The 21,026-nt window shown below is 42.0% G+C and overlaps 1 protein-coding gene across 1 annotated transcript in view; it reads right to left on the reverse strand.

The window, feature by feature from the left end:
- Positions 1-21,026, reverse strand: part of LOC139731445 (receptor-type tyrosine-protein phosphatase delta-like) — a gene marked incomplete at its 5' end in the record, with an annotated part of 81,077 nt that overhangs the window by 33,770 nt on the left and 26,281 nt on the right. The window contains 6 exons of the mRNA XM_071642329.1: positions 894-1,178; positions 1,921-2,220; positions 3,376-3,663; positions 4,013-4,285; positions 4,610-4,720; positions 17,037-17,213. Of these exons, the coding sequence (XP_071498430.1) occupies positions 894-1,178; positions 1,921-2,220; positions 3,376-3,663; positions 4,013-4,285; positions 4,610-4,720; positions 17,037-17,213 (1,434 nt within the window). The remainder of the gene's footprint in view (positions 1-893; positions 1,179-1,920; positions 2,221-3,375; positions 3,664-4,012; positions 4,286-4,609; positions 4,721-17,036; positions 17,214-21,026) is intronic.

The raw sequence follows: 21,026 nt of genomic DNA on the forward strand, positions 1-21,026 counted from the left end.
TTTGTTAATCAAGTTGTTTAATGCAACTCACGACACGGTTCTAATACATCCTCACTTCTCCACTAACTCTCTCTCTCTCATTCTAGTACCAGATACATGTATGGGACATCGTCTCGCAAAACATTAAGCACCCTTGTAAATGATCATACAGATATATCATACAGATCAATGTTGCAACAAAACTCAGACTGATTGTTACACAAGCAAACATTTTAACATTTAATACACTGATTATTTTACACATATGTTAAAGTTCTGCAACTTAACGAGGAAACAATTCATACAATGAGTGTGACGACGTAAACGTAACTTACCGAACTTCAACCTTCAATATTTTACAGGACTCACAGTTTTACATTAGGAGGGGATGTTTTCAACAAGACACTATGTACTCATATTCATCCTCTCTCAGCCTTTTTCAACAATTAACATATGATCTTATGACCGGTGTTGCGAACCAAAAGGTCATCAGACTGAACAAAGAACCGATTCACTGTCATTCAAAAATTTAAAAAAAATATTGTAAAGCATGTTTTTTTTTCTTTGTGTGTGTAGCTCATCCCAGTACAGCTTCTTGGAGCTGCAAGAGGGATTACAGTATCAAGTATCAAGTGTATCAAGTGTGTGTGTGTGTGTGTGTGTGTGTGTGTGCAAAGAAATTAAAAATATATCCTTGCAAGTCACATAACCACAGGGGCCAAATTTAATAAAACTGACAGTTTCTTCTATCATACAGCTACAATCTTGACTGAAGTTTTCCTTGGATTTTTGTTGATCTGTTGCTCGAGGTTCTTTGGTTTGATCCTAAATAATCTTTCTCTTCACACACAAATAAACCCAAAAATGACCAACACCAAAGGAGAAAAAAAAAACACAAACAAACAAACACTCACCCGATTCCTCAGTCATGATGCTGATGACGGGGCTGCTGGCGCCCTCGCCCGTCTCTGAGCGGGCCGCCAGCCGGATGTGGTAGAGGGTGTTCGGCCGCAGGTCGTCCAGAACGTACTCCGTCATGGGGCTGATCGTCTTGTGCATGGGACCCTCGTCCGAGCTGGAGACGTTGTAGTACAGCTCGTACCGTATGATGCGCGTTTCCATGTCGCGCATGATCCACGACAACTGGATCTGGAAAGCGGAGATGGCCTCTCCCCTGAACTGCTCTGGCTGACTCGGGACTGTGGAGGGCGGGAGGAGAGTCAAGTGTAAATATTACAATAATAATTTTTTCTTTAAAGAAGCGAATTCTCTCAAGATTACAGCCAGTATGACAGAGAAGAGCCACATGGTACCTAATTTAATTTTTCTTCCAGTTACTGATCATTTGCAGCTTTCAATTTCTAAAATATTCAGGTGGCAGAAGTTCTTTGACATCCTGAGAAAGAAAAAAACAAAAACAAAGACAGACTAAAAATCTTCATTTTTCATTTCTTTTAATCCGTTGAGGACGGACTGATTTTGCTACAACACGCACTTCCCATAGATACCTGCCTGAGCATATTCGGGACTCATCCTCAACGGGTTAATGAACTACAGTGTACGTACAAATGATATCAAAAAAGGGTTTTGAAATCAGAGACATGCATCAGTCAACCACAGTGTCATCTTACTTTTATCGCTTGAGCCCACATTAGTTATTTTAGTGCCTGAAAATCATCACCTGATCACTAATGTCATTCATGACATAGAGACAGACAGCCCAACAGAATGTCATCTGACTTGAGCCCATTTGAGTTATTTTACCAAATGAAAATTAATGTTTGATTACCAATGTCATTTGTGAGACAGAGAGCCTAACATAATCTAACTGTTCTTGAGACTGCCCCTAAGAATGTCCTTGAGGTTGTCCCTGAGCCTGTCCCCCCCCTCCATCCCTCCCCATCCCCCCCCCCCCTAAAAAAAAAAAACCCAGGAACTTACCTCCCTGCTGGGTCTTGACCTGGATGGGGCTTGAGGCCGGACCCTCTCCCACCACGGTGAAGGCCGAGACGCTGACCGAGTAGATCTGCATGGTGACCAGGTCGCTGATGGTGGTCAGCAAGCGGCTGGCATCGACCGACACCGAAAACCAGGACTGGACGTCGGTGCTGGGGTTGGTGGTGTAATACACGTAGTAGCCCTTGAGCAGGCCATTGGGGGTGGCTGGCGCCCCCCACTGAACGATGATGGTGCTGCCGCTGAGCGGGCGGGCACGGACTTCCGTCGGTGGGGATCCCGGCCCTGAGAAATGGCGCAATTTATGGACAAAGTGCTTGTTTTACCCATTCAACAACAATGCAATGGCTCATCATCACAATCGGTCATTCTTTACGATAGAATCATCTTATTACTCTGATGGAAAACATCTGCACGGGTTGTATGTATCCTCACTACAGCTGCACAGGTATGATGTGCTAAACTCGTCTACATCTGCATGATTTTTACCTTCTATACATCACTGACACCATCACAAGTCCTAATTAGGAACTTAACATCTGGATCAGGTATTTCATCAGGTACGACAGATTTACTCAGAGGCCCTTTACACAAAGAGCAACTGAATGATATCTCTCACCAGAATTGGGATGACACCAATTCAAGCGCAAGATTGTTGAATACATGTAATAGTGAGCCTTAGATCAGCAACATGAATGGTAAGAAAATGCAGCATTCTGGGTTGGCCAATGAAAACAGTTGTGTAGTACAAGTGCAGAACACCACTTTTTTTTTTTACTTTTCATCTTTTTACTAATTAGCAATATTAGTCATCTTGAGGAAAATCCGACAATCCGTTCAAAAGTTATGCATTTTTAAAGTATCTGCACAATCACTGCTGGATGAGTAGACTACTACAGTGCATGATGTCACATGCGTACAACGAAATAAGGAAAATAAAAAGAGAATTTCACAAAACTTTATTTTTTCGAATAAAGTGCACATTTCTTCCACTTGTTACTGATGTATGTTAAGGGTAATATTATTCCCCTTGCCTTCTGAAAGAGAGAAGTCGAGTGTTCTTTTGTTATGCGAGAAAAGTGAAAATATGTTGAATTTTCTTTATACTTTCTTCATATCATTGTACACATGTGACATCACAAGCTATAGTAGTCTTCTCATCCAGCCGTGACTGAGCAAAAACTTCAAAAATTCATAACTTTTGAACGGATTGTCCGATTTTCCTCAAACTCTCACTGATGTGTTCTCCTCATATTGCTGCATTCACTCAACCCACATGTCTATGAAGGTAAACTTGTCCTTTAATAGCATTCAGGTGACAGATCTAAAGCTCGCTATTGATTGTTCATGGGAGTAAACACCTGACTAAATAACTGCTAAACCATATATACTAGTAATGGATATAGATGATCTCTCTTAAAACCAGGCATGTTCTCTTACTGTCTTCTCCTGTAGTAGCTTCAACACTGCGACTGGGGTCGCTGCTCCCGATGCTATTGACCGCCACGATGCGGATGGTGTACTCCGTGTACGGGAGCAGCTCCTCGATGATGTACGTGGCGGTGCCGCTGTCGATCTGGACGTCGGTGTACGCGCCGCCGGACTGGCTGCGCTTGTACTGCAGGACGTAGGAGGTGATGGTGGTGTCGGCGGAGGGGCCCCACTCCACAGTGAGGGAGGAGGACGTCAGGTCGGTGACGGCTGGAGGGTTGGGTGCATCGGGTCGCGCTGGTGGGAGACAGATAATTAAAGGTAGAGATGTTTAGACTCAGAGAGGGACAATATCGAGTTAAACGCAAGCACGAAAATGGCACCATGGCTTCTGTTCTTCAAAGACTCAGAGTTAGGGTATCAAGGTGAGTTTCATATGCAGCATAGCATTCAGAAAGGACCATGAATCATGCAAGGTGTGACAAACTTCAATACGTCAATATTTGCTCCACAAAATGATCTCAAATGATGTGAAAACTGTGGACACAGAGATGATGGAGTCTTTGCCATCCTCGTACTTTGCTATTTACAGAAAAAACGCCTGCGCTATGGAGGACGGGGGAGGTGCAGACACTTGATTACTCACTTCGCACGATAACTCTGGCGGAGGTCTCCGTGGTACCCAACCTACTGGTCGCCACGCACGTGTAGTTGGCCGACTCGTAGATGTTTGTGAGGACGAGAACGTTGCGGCCGATGACGGGGCTGTCCTCCGGGTTGCCCAAGTCCATGCCTTCTTTCATCCAGCGGACCACCGGCATGGGCGAGCCGTACGCCGCACATGTCAGGTTGACGCTGCCCCCCGGCACCACCTCCTGGTCGGTTGGCTTGATCGTGAAGCGCACTTGCACTTGACGCTCTTTAGGGTTTGATCAGACACAGCAGATAGAATAAAACACCTTGTAATCTCTGCCCCTTCCCAAATTTCTTGATGAAATTAGATTTCTCCCCCTTTTCCAAAACTGCTGGGATGGGAGAGAGTACAAAATTCACTTCACGTAATCAAAACAATGCCTGGGTTAAAAAAGGCATAGATGGACATCAAATCTGAAAAAAAAAAAGAATTTTGCTATTTTTTCTCTTTTTTTTTTGTTTCAAAGGAAAAAAGACAGAAAAACAATAGATTCTATTCGCCATCGGAGGTTCTCTGCGCAAAGTGTCCTCTATTCCGCATTGATCTCACCTTTGACATAAAGCTGGGCTTCAATGGAGTAGCGGGTGCCCAGGGAGTTCCGAGCGGCGCACTCATACCCGGCCTGGTCCGACGGCTGGGTGCGGTCGATCTGGAGACCAGCTATGGGAAAGGGGCAGAGGGGGATTCAATAGGAAGGAATGATGGTAGGCTTCTTGTCACGTCACAGACATTTCATGGAAAATCGAAACAAAAAAACCCCAAGACATATTATCAATTCAAGTCATATCAATCAAAACCAACTTTAAATTTCATGTTTAATTGGTGCATCAAACAATTGGTTGGTTATGCACGTCAGTCTGGTTGGTGCAACTGGCAAATTAAATACTTTCTCTTTCTTCATCTCGTAAGTGAGCACTCACAGCTCATGCCCTATGTGAAGCACAGGAAAACTCTAAATACCTTTAAAAGGGAACCTGCGAAAGGTTTAGGGTACTTGATCTCTTCGCTCACAAAGAGAAAATAAACTCTTTGTCATATTTGTGGTCTAAATCAAATCACAGCTTGCTTCACCGATACTGATAAAATTGCACAAATCCTACTGTACATTTTTACTTCTTGTCACAAACATTTTGATGATTTATCTATCAAATATCAATCTGCATTTGAACTGAAATTACTGAACATCATTGGGCATCCACCCGAGAAAAGATGAAGGATTTTTTTTTTGAAACCGTTGCTACATGGCAAAATTGGGTGAAGCATTTTTTTATGTCTCAAATTGGAAGACTGATGAAGAAATTGAAATAAAAAGTATCTGGAATTCAGAAGAATCAACTCATATTCATGAAAAGGATTTAAAACATGCTGAAAATCTCACAACGATTACTGTTGTCACGGCATTACTGTAGGACACAGATATTTCGAATTTTTACTATCACGGCACACCGTAGGAACAGCAAACACAGCGTAAACTGAACTCGCAGACAATAATTTTCATTCGGTGGCTCCCTGCTTCACAACGTTTGGGATGATTTGATGGAGAGCTTTTGTTTGTTTGTTTTGTTTTTTTCAAAGCGATGCAACACAGATGATTTTACGGGGTGGGCATGTTATGCTTGCTTTCAAATCACAACTGTCCTCTACAGGCAAGCCAGCTTGAAGAAAGACGGCCATCTACCTTTGGTGGAACACGCAGAAAGATGGTGACAAATTTCAAGCGTTTTGAATGCACACACATTTTTCTATTTTTGGCATACATCTACGGCATGTATACATACAAACAGAAATATTACATGGGTTGTTACTGCACTTGGCTTTATTTATTATTATTATCATTATTTATTTATTTATTTATTTATTTATTTATTATTTTTTTTGGGGGGGGATTAGGAAGAATGACACAATATCCTTTGAGTGTGGTCTATCCCCCTCAATCCAGACCAAAATATGGGATTAACACATCAGCTACTGAAGCAATTTTTACAGGGTAACAGATAACACCATTTGATTGTGATACCGCCTGTATGTTCTCTGTGTCATGCAGGTACATGTATTGCGTAACCCAATCACATGGACTTGATTATGTCTGTGGCCGCAACTTATTCATGGGATACAAACTGATCCCATCTTAAGACACTGGGTACTGGCAGGGGATTTGGGCTATACTGATGCTCAAAGCCACGAGAAAGACGGCGAAATTGATGAACAGAGTAACTTACATCATGCCTGGTACTCAAACCCATGTAATATAAATATATTGTAAAAGCGGACTTTGTGGTTGGATGGGGAATGATTATCACACAGAATGTTTTGGCCGCAGGGGATTTGAAATGCAATTCCTGGAATAGAACACACTATGCCCGCAACTGCGGCTCGAAATCGTAACCTCTACTGTAAAAAACAGCACTTTGAAGCCTTTAGGTTGGGTATGCTCTAAGGCAGTCCTTCCATATCACCAGTCAACAACAGGCAGTCATTACAAGGCCTTGGATATACATAAGCAAAGCACATTGTCAGATTACACCGCATGGATGTTACTCACCCGAGGTTAATGCTGAAAAGCATACGACATATGGAAGAAAAGACTTAAGATGAAGGAAAATACTTTGGTGGGATAGAGGAAATGCAAAGTCTATACTGTTTGGATTCACTAGCTTGCTTTGGGCCTTTTTGGGTGTGTGACCTCTGAATTATTGGTGGTTTCATGTACTGCCAATAATATGCACAAACTGTAAACACGATCACGTGTACAGGAATATTTTGTTGGCTCATCTAAACTCTCTGTGAAACTTGGTTCAAGTGAAACAGGGCTGATAAACAGGGAAGAAAAATATTCCACTGACTGACGTTATTTCTTTTCTACTCTTATCGGAATCTCCAGTAAAAATCATTCCACAATATATGCAGAAACAATGAAACAATCAAGCGTTCATGCCAACTGCTGGTTTCCCCGTGGCATGCTTTCACGGACACGCACGAACACAATTTCTGTGCAGGGGACGCATGCAAGGTAAGAACAAACAGGCACACGAACAAACAAAATAGAGAAGTCTGTTTCAACGACCGTCATGCTCAAGTGTCTTTTGGGTGCATCTACGGAATGCAAAGTGGAAGGGGATGGAATGAGCAAATGGAAATCTAGCTCCTACGAATGTATAAAGACAAGGATTACAACCTTTATATTTCTTTTAAATTCAAGCTTCATTTTCAGCCAGGTGTATGTGCTCTCTGCGATTATTGATGAGGCCACATTTCCAGCCAGTTTCGGTCAACTGCATGACAAGATTTTCTTGATAATGGCCAATACGCAAAAGGCTCTCAGATTGTAAATGGTACAGCATGTAGTTTCAGTTTTGCTACATTTATGAATGTACCATTTTCTTTCCTCTTTCAATGTTCTTCCTGGTTGCACATTTTACATCAAGCCTGTCCATGTTCTATAAATTACAAATGGCAGGCGTGTAACTCTAAATTGCTGAGACTTCGTCGCGAGCTAAAAAAGCACAGCTGATGAAGGTACGCGGACATCTACTGTAAGCTCTAAGCATGACTAAATACTTGATAAATACCATGGTACACATCTTTGGTGTCCTTCACCATATATTCCAATCATACAAAAAATCTACAAAGCATTTCAACAATGGAATTTTCTACATGATAACAGTACGGGTTAGGGATGATGAGGCTACACAATGGATAGTGTGTGACTATAAACCACGAATAGAAAGCTGTCTAAAGGAGAATCTGGTTTTTATTTCTGTCTACGCCCTGCCAAGCAGTAGTTAGCTAAGCCCACTACTTTTCACAGTTTTCCTGAATGATAAGATGAGAGTTATATCACCATAAAGTACAGTTTATTCCCTCTCGAACAACCTCTGCTTACACAATCCCTCTTCAAATCAGTGTATGGTCCCATTCAGTATCAAATCTGCCACTTTATAAAACTAACTTTTCCAGATCTCGAAACTATACCTAAGTTATGAGAACAGAATGGGGGGGGGGGGGGGGGGGGGGAGGGAGTAACTTTAAAAGTCTGTGTGGAATATACCATGTCTATTCTATTATGACAGATGAAGATGGATTTCTCTGGCTTGCTCACTGAGAATAGTAGACGTGTTTTCTAACTGTGAAAGGGCTAGTTCTACATCTCCTAAAATATGGTGGTTTAAAAAACAGAACAACCACACACACATTATAAGCTTTTCAGAGAATAACATGAACAAATAAAGATGAAATCTGTATTCAATGAACTTCTTTGAGAGGTTTAGATCTAAAAAGGATGAGCTGAAACCCTGAGCTGAAATTATTTTAAAGAAAAATATGAAGCATTTCACATCAGTCTTTATAAATCTTGTAATCTTACATTTACTTCATTCTTCAGTTCAGCATAAGTCATGGGAAGGAAAATTTTACAGGTGTGAAGTGTCATCTCACACCACAGTCTGGATGACTGGATGGGGGAAAAAAAAGAATGCCCATGTGACCTTTACCTGGTCATGTGATGTCATACTACTGGACATATCCCCCACGACTTTACCCCGAATTGTGAAAGTTATTTTAACGTGTCACAAGAAATGCGGACGACCAGAAACTCTGAGTGAAATCAGGCAAATGTTAAAGACAGTTACGACACTCTGAAAGTCGGTAAATATGTAAAGTCCAAGGCTCAAATCCCAGGGAAGGAGCCATAAACTATATTATGGGCCTTTGATGTTGTCCGGTACTACAGGCCTTGTTTGCTTCGTCTAGGAACCATCATATTTATCAGTCTATTTTCTTTAATTTTCCTTCATTACTTTGTTCCAGGTTACGTCCATTACATCATACATCTTCTTCCTTTGACAAACTGTGAGATACAGTGGGTCTCAAAGGAACCCCTAAAAAAAAGAAAAACTGTGGAAACTGCATTCCCACACAGGAGTTGATGACAGTTTTGGTATCGAGATGTAAAGATCAATTTCATTTGCCACTGTTCACATACGGTGCATGCTGTGCAGGACAAACTATCGCGAGAGTTTAAAAAAGAAACACAAAATGTAACAGTGACTGGAACGTAACCCCGGGCATCTGAGTGTGCTGACCTACTGTGGCGAGTTGCATTATGGGATTAAAAGATCTGTATGCACGACAAATTATCGTGATGATAAAAAAAAAAATCGAGCGGGACTGATTTTTGCATCACGATGAGGATTGCGATAACCAAAAATTTTTGTGTGTCCACACACATGAATGAACGCATCGCATTGCAAAACTCAAGTTTAAAAACCAATAATTTCGGGTGTGTTTGAATGAAGCTAGAGTGATCATTTCTAGCACTTGTAGTGTTTTGGGGGCTGAAACATCTACCACCTGCTTGGGGGGGGGGGGGGGTAAAGGCCCTTTTCCAATGAAAGAGCCATGATTTTCTTTCTCTCTCTCTCTCTCTTTATTCCCCTCCCTCTTTCTTTCGTTCTCTCTCTCTCATATTCTGGATTGGTTAGGGTGCTACAAACCTACATGTACTTGTCCACTTGCCCGTGGAAAGTAAAGAATCATTGAAAAACAAGTAAAAAAAGAAAAAAGAAAAAAAAAAGGACACTTGCCTATTAAAGTTATGGGGCCTTTGCCAAAATGGCATTCAGGCACTTGTAAGATGTATATCTTGTACTAAAACCTTGTGGGAACTAATCACCTTTTCTTTCCCCCCCCCCCTTCACATACATATTTTATTGGTCCATATACATGTACTTAATAATAGAGGTATTCATATTCAGCACCATCCATTCTCCATCCCCCCCCCCATAAAAAATAAAAACAAAGACAATCAATGCTGCTGGATACACACAAATTCGTTGCCATGTTGTAAAGGAGAAGTCACAGTGATGTAAGTTCCTATTTCGTCTACATGCATCTACATGTATGCTGTTCTTTCGTCAGTTTTCACTGGATTTGTCTTCCGACAGCGAGGGGTGGTATGGGCAATATTTACAGTTCGACCCAAAATACTCGTACATGAGGAGTGTTTTGTTGACATTTGAAATGGCATTGTTTGGTATTTGACGATATGTGTGTGGGACAAGGTGGGGGTGGGGTGGGGGTAGCTATGAAGATCATGCACTCTTGGCTTTGCTGATTAATCTGCCACTTGCAACATGAGGCGCGCACATACACTGAAATATTTCTTAGTTACCATGACAGCACTATTTTTGTTTCTTTGTTGGGGGAGGGGGCAGCCGCGCATAGGTACTTCTGTTTCTACTGAAACGAAGTTTGTATAAGATATATGAGTGCATTGTTTAAGGAGCACTTGCAACACTTCTAATCTCCACATATCAACATGCAACCAGCTCCCTCTTTACCCTACATAACTTTAAATAAGAGGGACTAATCAATCTGAACTAAGGCTGTCATACAATATCACACCTGAGATGGAACTTCACTTATCACAACAGTATGTAGGAATCAGCAGTGATACATTATCCGGTTTTCAGAGTGTACAAAAAAAAAAAAAAAAAAAAAAAAATCAGCAATCTCTCCTGTTCTAGTCACTTTTCAGAAGAGCGAAATTCACAGGCCAAAGCAAGAAGATGGATATGGGGAAAATATGTTGTAATATCACACTATTCGAGTGGTGCCCTACGCTGCGGTTGAATCGCTGCCTATTGTACATTCCCGCTATGTACGAGACCATGCAGCCTTGGAATTTACTCCACGTCTGCCGGCAGAAATTCCAGTAGACACCGGGAGAGTGTGAGGGTACTGAAAAAAAGGGTGGGGGGGGGGGGGGGGGGAATAAGGGGTCAGACGGGATAAGATCACTCGCTCTCTCGCCTGGACAAGGTGTCCCGACCGTATTCTTCAAAACAGACATTGGGGAGCTAACGAGAAATGAATCGATGATTGCTCCGAAATCGGAGCAGTCTTATCTCTCTCCAGTCCAACGCGGTAATTCTAGTATCTAGAGCGTGCCGCAACGGGGCGCCGCGGAAAGGGCGCAATATTCGGCAAATACGATGGCACTTTCGCTCTCGCCCTCTCTCCCCCCTTTCCCCAACATCCTGCTACTTGGCGATTCTGAGCCAACATATTCCAGCACTCATTTTCTTCACCATTTTTCTTGGTTTCTCCAGGCACAGGGCTGGAGACTGCCATTATTTGCGTTGGATCGACGGGGGACCGTGAGTCAGCAAACTGAGATCGTCTGCCGAGAATCCTCTCGAATACATAATTAACGCACCAAGGCATGCTCCCGAATATTAAGATTCATATTATACCCAAGATGCCTGTGATGGCCGCATCAAAATTTGTAAAAAAAAAAACAAAACAAAACCTTGGGCATGAAAGAATGAGAAAATGAATGGGCTTGAATGATTTGTATTGCTCTTTAATTCTTTTACCTTCTGGTAGTACCTACCCCACCCCCCCACACACACCATCAAGTTCAATATTCTGTTTACTGTTACCTCAAGGCTCTCTATACATGAGATGTACTGCCCCCCCCCCCATATTGTCTATGTGTGCTACATGAATATTCATTGGTACAATTGATACCATTACATAACTTTTGTGGAGGCAAGTAAGGAGTCAAGACACCAAGGCCCGAATTCACGAAGGTGGTACAAATGAAACCATGGTTTAAACCATGGACAAAAACCATGGAGCGCCAAGTGACGCATGGAATATTTCTTTACGAAATCAGTCATTTCGTCGACAAAATTACCGTTTCGTTAACAAAATTATCATTTCGTGGACGAAATGTTTATCTAGTTATAAAATGTTGTCATTTCGTTACAAAATAATCATTTCATCGGCGAAATGACTAATTTCGTAACTAAATATTCCATGCGACACTTGGCGCTCCATGGTTTTTGTCCATGGTTTAAACCATGGTTTCATTTGTACCACCTTCGTGAATTTGGGCCCAAGAGGCTGGTGGAAGGGGCGTGGTTGACATATGCGTATGTTTGGGGGTAGACATATATCTATTCTTTGGTCTTTTTATAGAAAATTGTCTCCCTGGATTTTAACAACCCCAGCACATAACCTGCTCATCTGAAATGGAGGGGGTGTCTGTTGCGATAGGCAATAAGTTTTTGTAGTTATCCTGCAATGTAATCACAACTAGACAGTGGCGGATCCAGGCAGAGATGCACTGGGCGTGCCCCCCCCCTTTATTTTTTTAAACAAAAGAAATAAAAAGAAAAATTGGGGGGTGGGGTGCCTGTGTCCCCTTTAATTTTGTAACGGCGCCCCCTCTTTACGGAATTCCTGGATCCGCCCCTGCTAGAAGTCCATTGTATCTGTTGCCTGACATAGCAAGACAAACCGACGACATATTTGGGGACACAAGACTGCCTTGGCATCACCGATCCTAGACTACCTTGACACAAAGTGCATTTGGGAAAGCTTGACGTGGGCTCTGGCTAAATACGACACCATTCATACATAGTTGGTGGTGTACAAGTGTTCGATTAAGCGTGAGGGGCTGAACATGGTCTATCATTTACTCGAGTGCGAGTAACATTTGACAGACAATACTAAGCTATTGAAGCCAATCTGAATATTTAAGAGGTGCAAGTATACGTCTTTGAGATTATGGTGGGCGCATGGTGAGTGATCAGATATTATCAAGCTTTCAGCGCAAAAAGGTCGTTTCTCCCACTATCTTCTTGAAATAGGGTTTTTGGGGTTTTTTTGACTTGCGAAAGCTGGGACTGACTACTTCTCTACGGGAGATGGCGGCAGACGATGAATGAAATGGAGGTTTTGGGAGCAGAAAGACGTACAAGGTTCACTCTAGAGATAGAGAGAGTGGGGTTTCACGACCTTTCTGCTCTCACAAAGCAGAGAATGAGATGGTACGCATGAGATGGAATGAAATGGGGGAGCTCACCAGACACAAACGTTATCGTTTTAGGGAAGCGGGGGGGTGCGATCCAATGCCGCAATTACCTGGTGAACCGGGTTCATGAAGAAAGGCTGAGTGTTTGATGATTAAGATGGTAGTAGTAGTAGTAGTAGTGAGTAGTAGAAGTAGGACACGAGTAGCAGTAGTTGTGTAGTGGCGGTACGTTGTAGCCACACATGCCATTGACAATTGTAGGAGGTCGACAAATATTATCATGTACACATGTTAGAAGGTACAGGGATATACACAAATTCGGGAAGGGGTCAGGGGGAAGAAGGGAGCATAAATATGGAGGGGTGGGATTGGGGAATACAGGACAAGTAGGGTGGTAAATAAAAAGAACAGATAACAGATTCGTTACTCAATATTTACCAACTGTACATATAAGGCACTGCGACTGTGAAATACCTATGGGGCATTCACTTTCAGGCACTACGAATCCAAAAACTAAATGTTAAAAAGTGGAATTTGTGCCTCACTACAACTACATGATAAAAATGTGGTGGTATCAGTAATAATATATTTCTTGCATGCACTACAGCAGCGCATTCGAATGATCATTTTAAAACAAAACAGTTGTTCCTTTTTCTTCGAATCTGTGTACAATTTCATGCCCTGCCAGTATAATTTGGAATGTGTCATCAACTGGGAACAATGTTACAGTATAATGGTAGCTACATGTATTTCTTTCTTTTTTCTTTCTTTTTCTTTTTACATGCATTGAAAACCCAAATGAACCTATAAAGGATAGCAAAACGTACTTCTTTAGAAACATGCTTCTTATATACAGGACTAAGTGCCCGATATCTGTTTTGTTCTCTTTTTAATCAAGACTTAATGTATAAGCTACACATCAACGGGTACCTTAGAAACCTTGGGACAATCAGTCCTAGAGCAATCATTTGTAGAAATGATAAATTGCTTTAATTCACGGCACATCTCTGCACCCCATTGACTGCAAAATGCTGTTAACATTTCCTGACTTAAACACCGAAATCATCCATTTCGTTGTCAACAGTGCCTTCACTCCAGGAATATACACAAGTATGACCAAACAGTGACATTTCATACAAAAAGAAAATATATATACAGTTAAATAGAAGAAAGTAAGTGTCTAGCAAAACTTAGGAATATATTTATTCACACGGAGAGAAAAAAAGTTCTTAAAGTAGAACATGCTAAATAATCACAGTAGAAAGTATTGCTCTCAAAATATAGGTAAATGTGTGTATATACATTAAAATAGCTAAAAATACATTAATAATAATATTAGAAGAATTTACCTGGGTCTGAAATGGCAAAGATAGAAATAGAAAACACAGAATTGTACATTAAAACTTCCCCTTTGAATGCCCCAACATACTTTTTGTAAACAAAATGCAATAAAGATCAGCTCCTTTGCTACAGTTTCACAAAATAAAATAATTGTTACTGAATTTCTTCCACTTGGTCTAAAGCAGCACAATTCTGACAGTTTTGATCAGACATTCTGCCTGAAATCAGATTTAAGCTGGGCACTGTGCTGAACTGATAACTAAAAATGAGTCTGACAAACAATAGTCTGCCTTGTCTCTGAGTAAAAATGAGATTAAAATATGTACCAAGACAACAATATGAATGAAAATAACTATTGAACACACATCTGTTATATGTACACATACAAAGATAGATATATGTGTGGCTCATGCTCAAAGATGATATGGTTTTTACTGCACTAACACTAAAAGAACAAGAAAATGGACATGAGCACTAGGGCCCTGGAAATAATGCTTCATAACTATTCTACAAACTTTGCATAAGATTTTTGTCAATGTGTGTTGCTTTTTTTTTCAGATTCAAATTCTGTCTTTATAATGTATCAATCCGGACAAGTCCCAAAACACATGAGCAATGAATTGGACAACCCTACTGCTCTCTATTCATATGTGCAAGTAACTACGTTTGGATCAAAGACATAGTCTTGTTGGTAAAACTTTATTTGGACTTTTACAAACAAATATCGGCACAAATGAAACTACCATTTGAAAGGCCATTGGCATAAATGCCAGACGTGTGATACATGTAATATGGAATAAATTTGCCAACTGTTCATGCAGAAGGACGAGAAGTATCATTAGGAATTTAAGTGGATACATTCACTTATCATAGCAAGTCTTTAGAGTGAAATAAAAAAAAAAGATACCTAACACAACAGTGACTAATACAGTAGAAGGTTCTTTGGGAGCAACATATTCAAAGCAATAACTGAGAAGCAAACTCAATATCAGCTCACATGTTTGGGAGAAAACTCTTTTCAAATAGTGACACGATCGGATGTACACTCATTCGTAATGTGAATAGAATTGCAATTTGATTTCGATATCTGCAGTTGTAAGCATGGCAGCCCTCAAAATGGTTTGTATGACAAGTGGGCCCACGCTGCCTTGGCCATGAACTTATTCACTTTAGGAGAATTCTTTCTGGTAAACTTTGTATGCCATAACTAATGTCTCACTTACGTGGTAGATACTCAAACAGCTGAGCGACAATGTCATCAGTACAAATATTTGGCATAAGCTGCACATATGGGGTTCTGAATTTGAACTGAAATTTGAGATTTCAAGTGTGGGGGACACAATCTACACTATACTTTCATTTTTTCCCCCTGACATACCAAGGTTATGCATTTGAAGACAATAAGCAATGACAGACACTTAATTTAGCACGGGTGGTAAAACAAATTGGCGTTAGATGTGTTAATGTTAATTGGGGTCTTTTGGAATCGAAGCTTGGGAATGCCCGGGGGAGTTTCGACGAAGGGGGAAAAATCGGCGGAGAGTTTAGCTGGGGGGGATTGCGGGAGGCCCTCTGGTGGCGGGTACAAGGGCGCCAGCAAAGCTACAGACAGTGGAGTTAAATATCATCTCTTGTTTCACGTCGTCTCCCTTGACCCAACATATCTTGGTGACAGCACATCTCCAAATTCTGAGGCAAAAAAAACCCCCTCAGATTTGAATTAATTTACATTACCCAGTGATTCATGACCTCCTCTCCGTCTTTTTTCTTTCTTTTTAGGGGGGGGGGGGAGGGAAGGGATCCCATGGACATATTTTATATACAACGTGTAAGGCTAATTCCTTATAACCAAAAACACTACGATATTAGCACCCCAGAAATTTAAACAATACAACTCTTGCAGCAGAATTTGAAGAAAGAAACACAATGCCGATTCTCCAGCTCCAAATCTTTGTGAAATAAAAAAACATTAAAACAATGTATGCTTTTGTCGCTTATCTGTCAGTTAGACAGAAATTTTTCATATGATGTCAAAATGGCACCTTTGAAACAAATTGTGAATGGGGCTGGCCCAATTTCGGGGCTCAGTGATTTTTTTCTGGCAGACCTAGCTCTCCAAATAAGCCACGACAGGATGGTGCACAGTATTCCCGAAAAATTTACCTCCCACCATTCTTTGTCAAAATAAGGAGTATATTTTGTGAAAGTCAGAAGAATTGGAAAAGGGGTGTACAGTGGTGGGATTGGGATTTTTTTTGTGTTTTTTTTTGTGTGACACATTCAGCATATTCTTTCATAATTTTCGTTATTTTTGTAATTTTTTTTAATCTTTATGATTTTTTGGCTTGGCTAATTATTACCTCCCCCTCCTCCTCCCCCCAAAAGACTTCTGTGTGTAGCTGACATTGGGGGACACCTGTCTTTATAGCAGGCCCAATTAACTGACAATGAGGGTGCCATCCAATCTCAGACCCAATATTCTGCACCAAAAACCACTTCCAAAACAGCAGCCTCGCCCCCTTACTATGTATTGAAAGGGATATCCTCTTTATTTCTGCCTACATTCATGATTTAAAATGATAAATATCTTCGGGAACATCTACAAGAATAAGTTATAACGTCTCCTTAAGAAAATGGGAACCCAATTTTGGACAAAGTCCCCCCCCCCCCCAAAAAAAAAGAAAAGTTCAGAACAATAAAATACCATGAAGTCATCCCTATGGCTGAATCACTGTTCCTGGTCAGACAGCTACAATGTAGGTATATCACCTGACTGTTCCCTCACTAATGCCTGCTCTGAGCTGCCATACTTACCATCCACAAAGGTGATACGTTCACTCTCCTCAACGGGGACAAAGTCCTTGAACCACAGGATCTCGGGCTCGGGGTTGCCGGTGGCGCCACAGTAGAGGGTGGCCGGTCGGTTGTTCTCCACGACGATGTGCCGCGGGTTCTCGGTGATCTCGGGATAGCCAGCCGGCAGACTGTCCGCTGTGAGGATAAAAAAAGATGAGAGAAAAAAAGCGAAATTTGAATACATGCAAAGACTAACTGCACATTTGATTCTTTGATTTTATTCATTTGTCACATATTGATATTTTGCTGTGACATTTTGAAACACAGCAACAACTTCCTCTAAAAAATGTCCTAGACTTTAAATGCCATGAGTATACTCCTCTTGGATTTGGGCTGGGAAAAAGGAAGGAAAACGTCAACAATAAGAAGAGAGTGATAAAAGAAGGAGGAAGTTTGCCCACAAAAAAATCAGATCAGCACAGCGAATGACATATGCATACAACACTGGACAAATTTCTATTGGAAGCACTGGAGAATTCACTCAAATAGTGGAAAACCAGGACGACTTTTAAAGTCACTTTTCTCAGTGCAAATAGCCCATAATAATGTTGCAAGATGTGCTAGCTGTTTCTCCGAAAGTAAATTTACAAGTTTGTTTCCAATTGTCGATCCATTAGGGGTGATTGTCCGGCGTACTTGAATTTCCTCCACGAGATTGGCCTACTGCTGGGAATTCTGGCTCACACCTCTCAAAAATGAACCAAAATGATAGCAAATATTCATCTTCCAGCGTCACAGGGCGTTTTGCGGTTGCCCGTGCAGACACGTTAATAGCGAGAAAGATCAGAGCAAGCCAATCTGTACCTGAAACGGGAGAACCCCCCAGTGAAGCACGCTGGAATAACGATGCGGGGGAAGAAAAAAAAATGGGGGAAGGGAGAATATTTGGATGAGGCTCGCATCTGATGGATGCTCCTCTCACGTAAGATGAGAATTCGCTGGCTATGGAAGTTTATTAAGTACAAGAAACCACAGGACTCCAGAGGTATCCTGACAAGCACCGGAAGAGACCAAGAAAGGGGGGGGGGGGGGGGAGCATTGCAAATCAAATGTGGTGGAATGTTTCATCTGGCCACCCCTTCTCGGGGAAAGTGGAATCACCCTCCATCCCCAGGTGAACAGGAACCTGTGTAAATACACTCTGCAAAGGAGGGAAACAGGACTAAAAATGGCAAATATACTACAAGGGTGCATCCTTACTCTCTCTCGCACGGGCATGAGGGAATATTCCGTCACCGGCCCTTCGGGGAGCAGGCGGGGACGAAACGAAATCAAATTCAAGGGGCGATGCGGGCAGGCATGGTTGCTAGGGCGTCCCGGGAGCGAGCCAACACTCCAACTGATGTAATCTCATCTTCGAGAGGGACTTTGGGGGGGAGACATCGGCCAAAACAAGATTTTGATTGTCAATAACATAAACTCAAGACTCCACTCTGCTTGGCACGTGCCGTATGAATAACTTCGGTGAGTGAGTGTTATTGCCAAAACTTCACTCCCGATGAAGCATGAAAAATGGGATGACTTTATGAGTTTTAAAAGAGCAGACGAGGAATATGGATGATTACGGGGAGATGAGGTGGCTGAACTAGAAGGAGAAGCACTGCACATAACTAGCTTTTGAAATGAGTAGTGCCAATCAAATAGTTGCAAACAATGTGTGGCATGGGAGCATGCGTCTGCTGCTTGTGATTTTAAACGATGTCACTCCAAATTTCTCACAATATTTAGAAAGAGACGAGAGCAAGAAAGAGAGAGAGTGAAAGAGAGAGAAAGAGGAAGAGATTACACTCTGCAACTGGAGACTAAGTGTTTGAAACATTGTTGATATATCTGAGCATAGTTACAGAAAATTACAGGAAGGATATTGCAAAAAATTTCACTCTTCCTATTCTAAACCAAACTGACAGGAAAGTAATTGGCTAATCGCCTATGAAACTGTGTGATGATGATAATATGAAGTACTCCCCCCCCCCACATACTTTTGTTTCAACAACTCTGATTTCAGTGGTTTGTTATCCCCACCTTTAAGTTCTAAATGTGAATGGTGCCCAAGGGGGCGCTATAACAGCGAAGAGTGATGTTGAATCTATAAATCCTGATTGATGACCCCATCTCTCTTTTTCTTCAAGACTCTTTTTAAGATGTGAACTGTGCACTCTAAGAGGTGTGACAAGTTTAGAGAACCTGGGCGCTGAACCTGAACTGACACTGAGGGGGTGGGGGCTGTTACGGGCATTACAGGGGCGCTGACTCCTCTGTTTCGACACCATCCGTCCCTGTCACTGGATGGGGCACGGCGAAAACATTCTCACCTTCCGAATCAACCCGGGGTACTTCTGATGCTAAAACGAGCGGAACTGGCCCGTGAATTTTGCATGTCTCATCGACATAGCACTACTCGTGAATCGATGTGCACCAACAAATCTCCAGTCTCCTTTCCCTTCCTAATTCATTTAGAATCTCTTCTCTGAACTTGCACTTGCACGGAGCTTGCACGTTAAAACAGGGAAGTGGAAGAGTCTCTCTTCCATCTCCCTGGTCAAAAGTACGACCAGAGATTATTCCATACAAAATCCTCTTCATTATAGCACCACTACTTTCGTAGCCATTCCGAGAGGACACTTGTTGAAATACAGCTAAAATAAGTTGGTTTCTGATTGGCACCCACCACCATTAATCCCCAACCCTTTTTTTATTTTCATAATCTTATTCCGAATGTGAACACCGCCATCAACATCCCTGTTCCTGGTTGCCTCTTTCATTACATGACACTTGAACTGTTGTCGGGCAATTGTCCTACTTTTCACTTCTACCCCGCCCTCCCCTCTACGTCTACTCTCTTTCATTACGATTTTAATTTCTCTCTCTCTCTCTCTTTCGCCCTGATGCCTTTCTGCTTTTTTCCACCCTCGGTCAATGTCTCTAAACCTTTGTAATGAACTCAGCCTTATCCAGTTTGCTTGCAGTAACCTCTGCGTGAACTTGAGATGGTGGAAGGTGGTACTTGAAGGCGCTACAGCTACCGACACATGGCTGAACGCTAATTCTACCTCATGGCCTCACCTTCACAGCTCTCTCTCTGGACAGCCCTTTGGGGGGGGGGGGGGGGGGGAGAGGGGCAAAACATCTGACGTGAATGCAAAACAATGAAATCTTACGCCGATGTGATAATCAAACAAACCTTGAACCGCTCCACAGAGAGAGAGAGTGTGAGCGAATGTCTGTGAAAAACAGACGGTGCTCCTCCTTCCCCGAGCAAAAACTCTCGGCCGAAGAAGATGCTGACAAAGTCGAATGGTGTTGATCATTCATGTGAATCTCATCCTTTGACTGTGAGTCCCGTTTCTATAGTGGATTGATATCGGTGAATCGATCCTCTACTGTTTATACCATCACTAGGGGCAAAATGACAGTCTAATGAGACAGGAACTTTTCATTTCTGGAATTTCTTCCAAATCTTTCCCCAAGAAGAAGAGGCAGAGATATGATATGAGGGATGCCGAACCATGGACATCCCGATGTGACATTTCATATTTTTTTTTTGTATGGCAATCTGATAGAACTACTGTACTACTCCAGTGATGTATTATTCTTCTGACAGTGAACTCACACCTTTAGTGAAATAGTGGGCACAAAATGTCCAGCCAGCTGCAACCCCAGCAATTGCTCCACCGTCACGCCAAACCAGGTGAAGGAACGTTGGAGAGCGTAAACTGTGGGAGACCCGTGTGCGAAGTATGATTCAAAAACATCGGGCCGCAGCCAGTTCCAGTTTCCCAGGCCGTGTTTTGAGGTGACTGGGAAAACGTGATGGGAAAATAAATATCATCTCCCCGTCACACATGATCTTCTCCAAAACAAACACCTTTCATACCCCGGGATCCACTTGTAAATCATCTGTGAAGCGTGTCGTCGGGCCGGGACCGTTTGCTCGGCCAGGAGAATGGG

Source organism: Diadema antillarum, unplaced genomic scaffold, assembly GCF_040938485.1.
Source record: "Diadema antillarum isolate AM-2024a unplaced genomic scaffold, OU_Dant_1.0 seq00000372_RagTag, whole genome shotgun sequence".
Lineage (NCBI taxonomy): Eukaryota > Metazoa > Echinodermata > Echinoidea > Diadematoida > Diadematidae > Diadema > Diadema antillarum.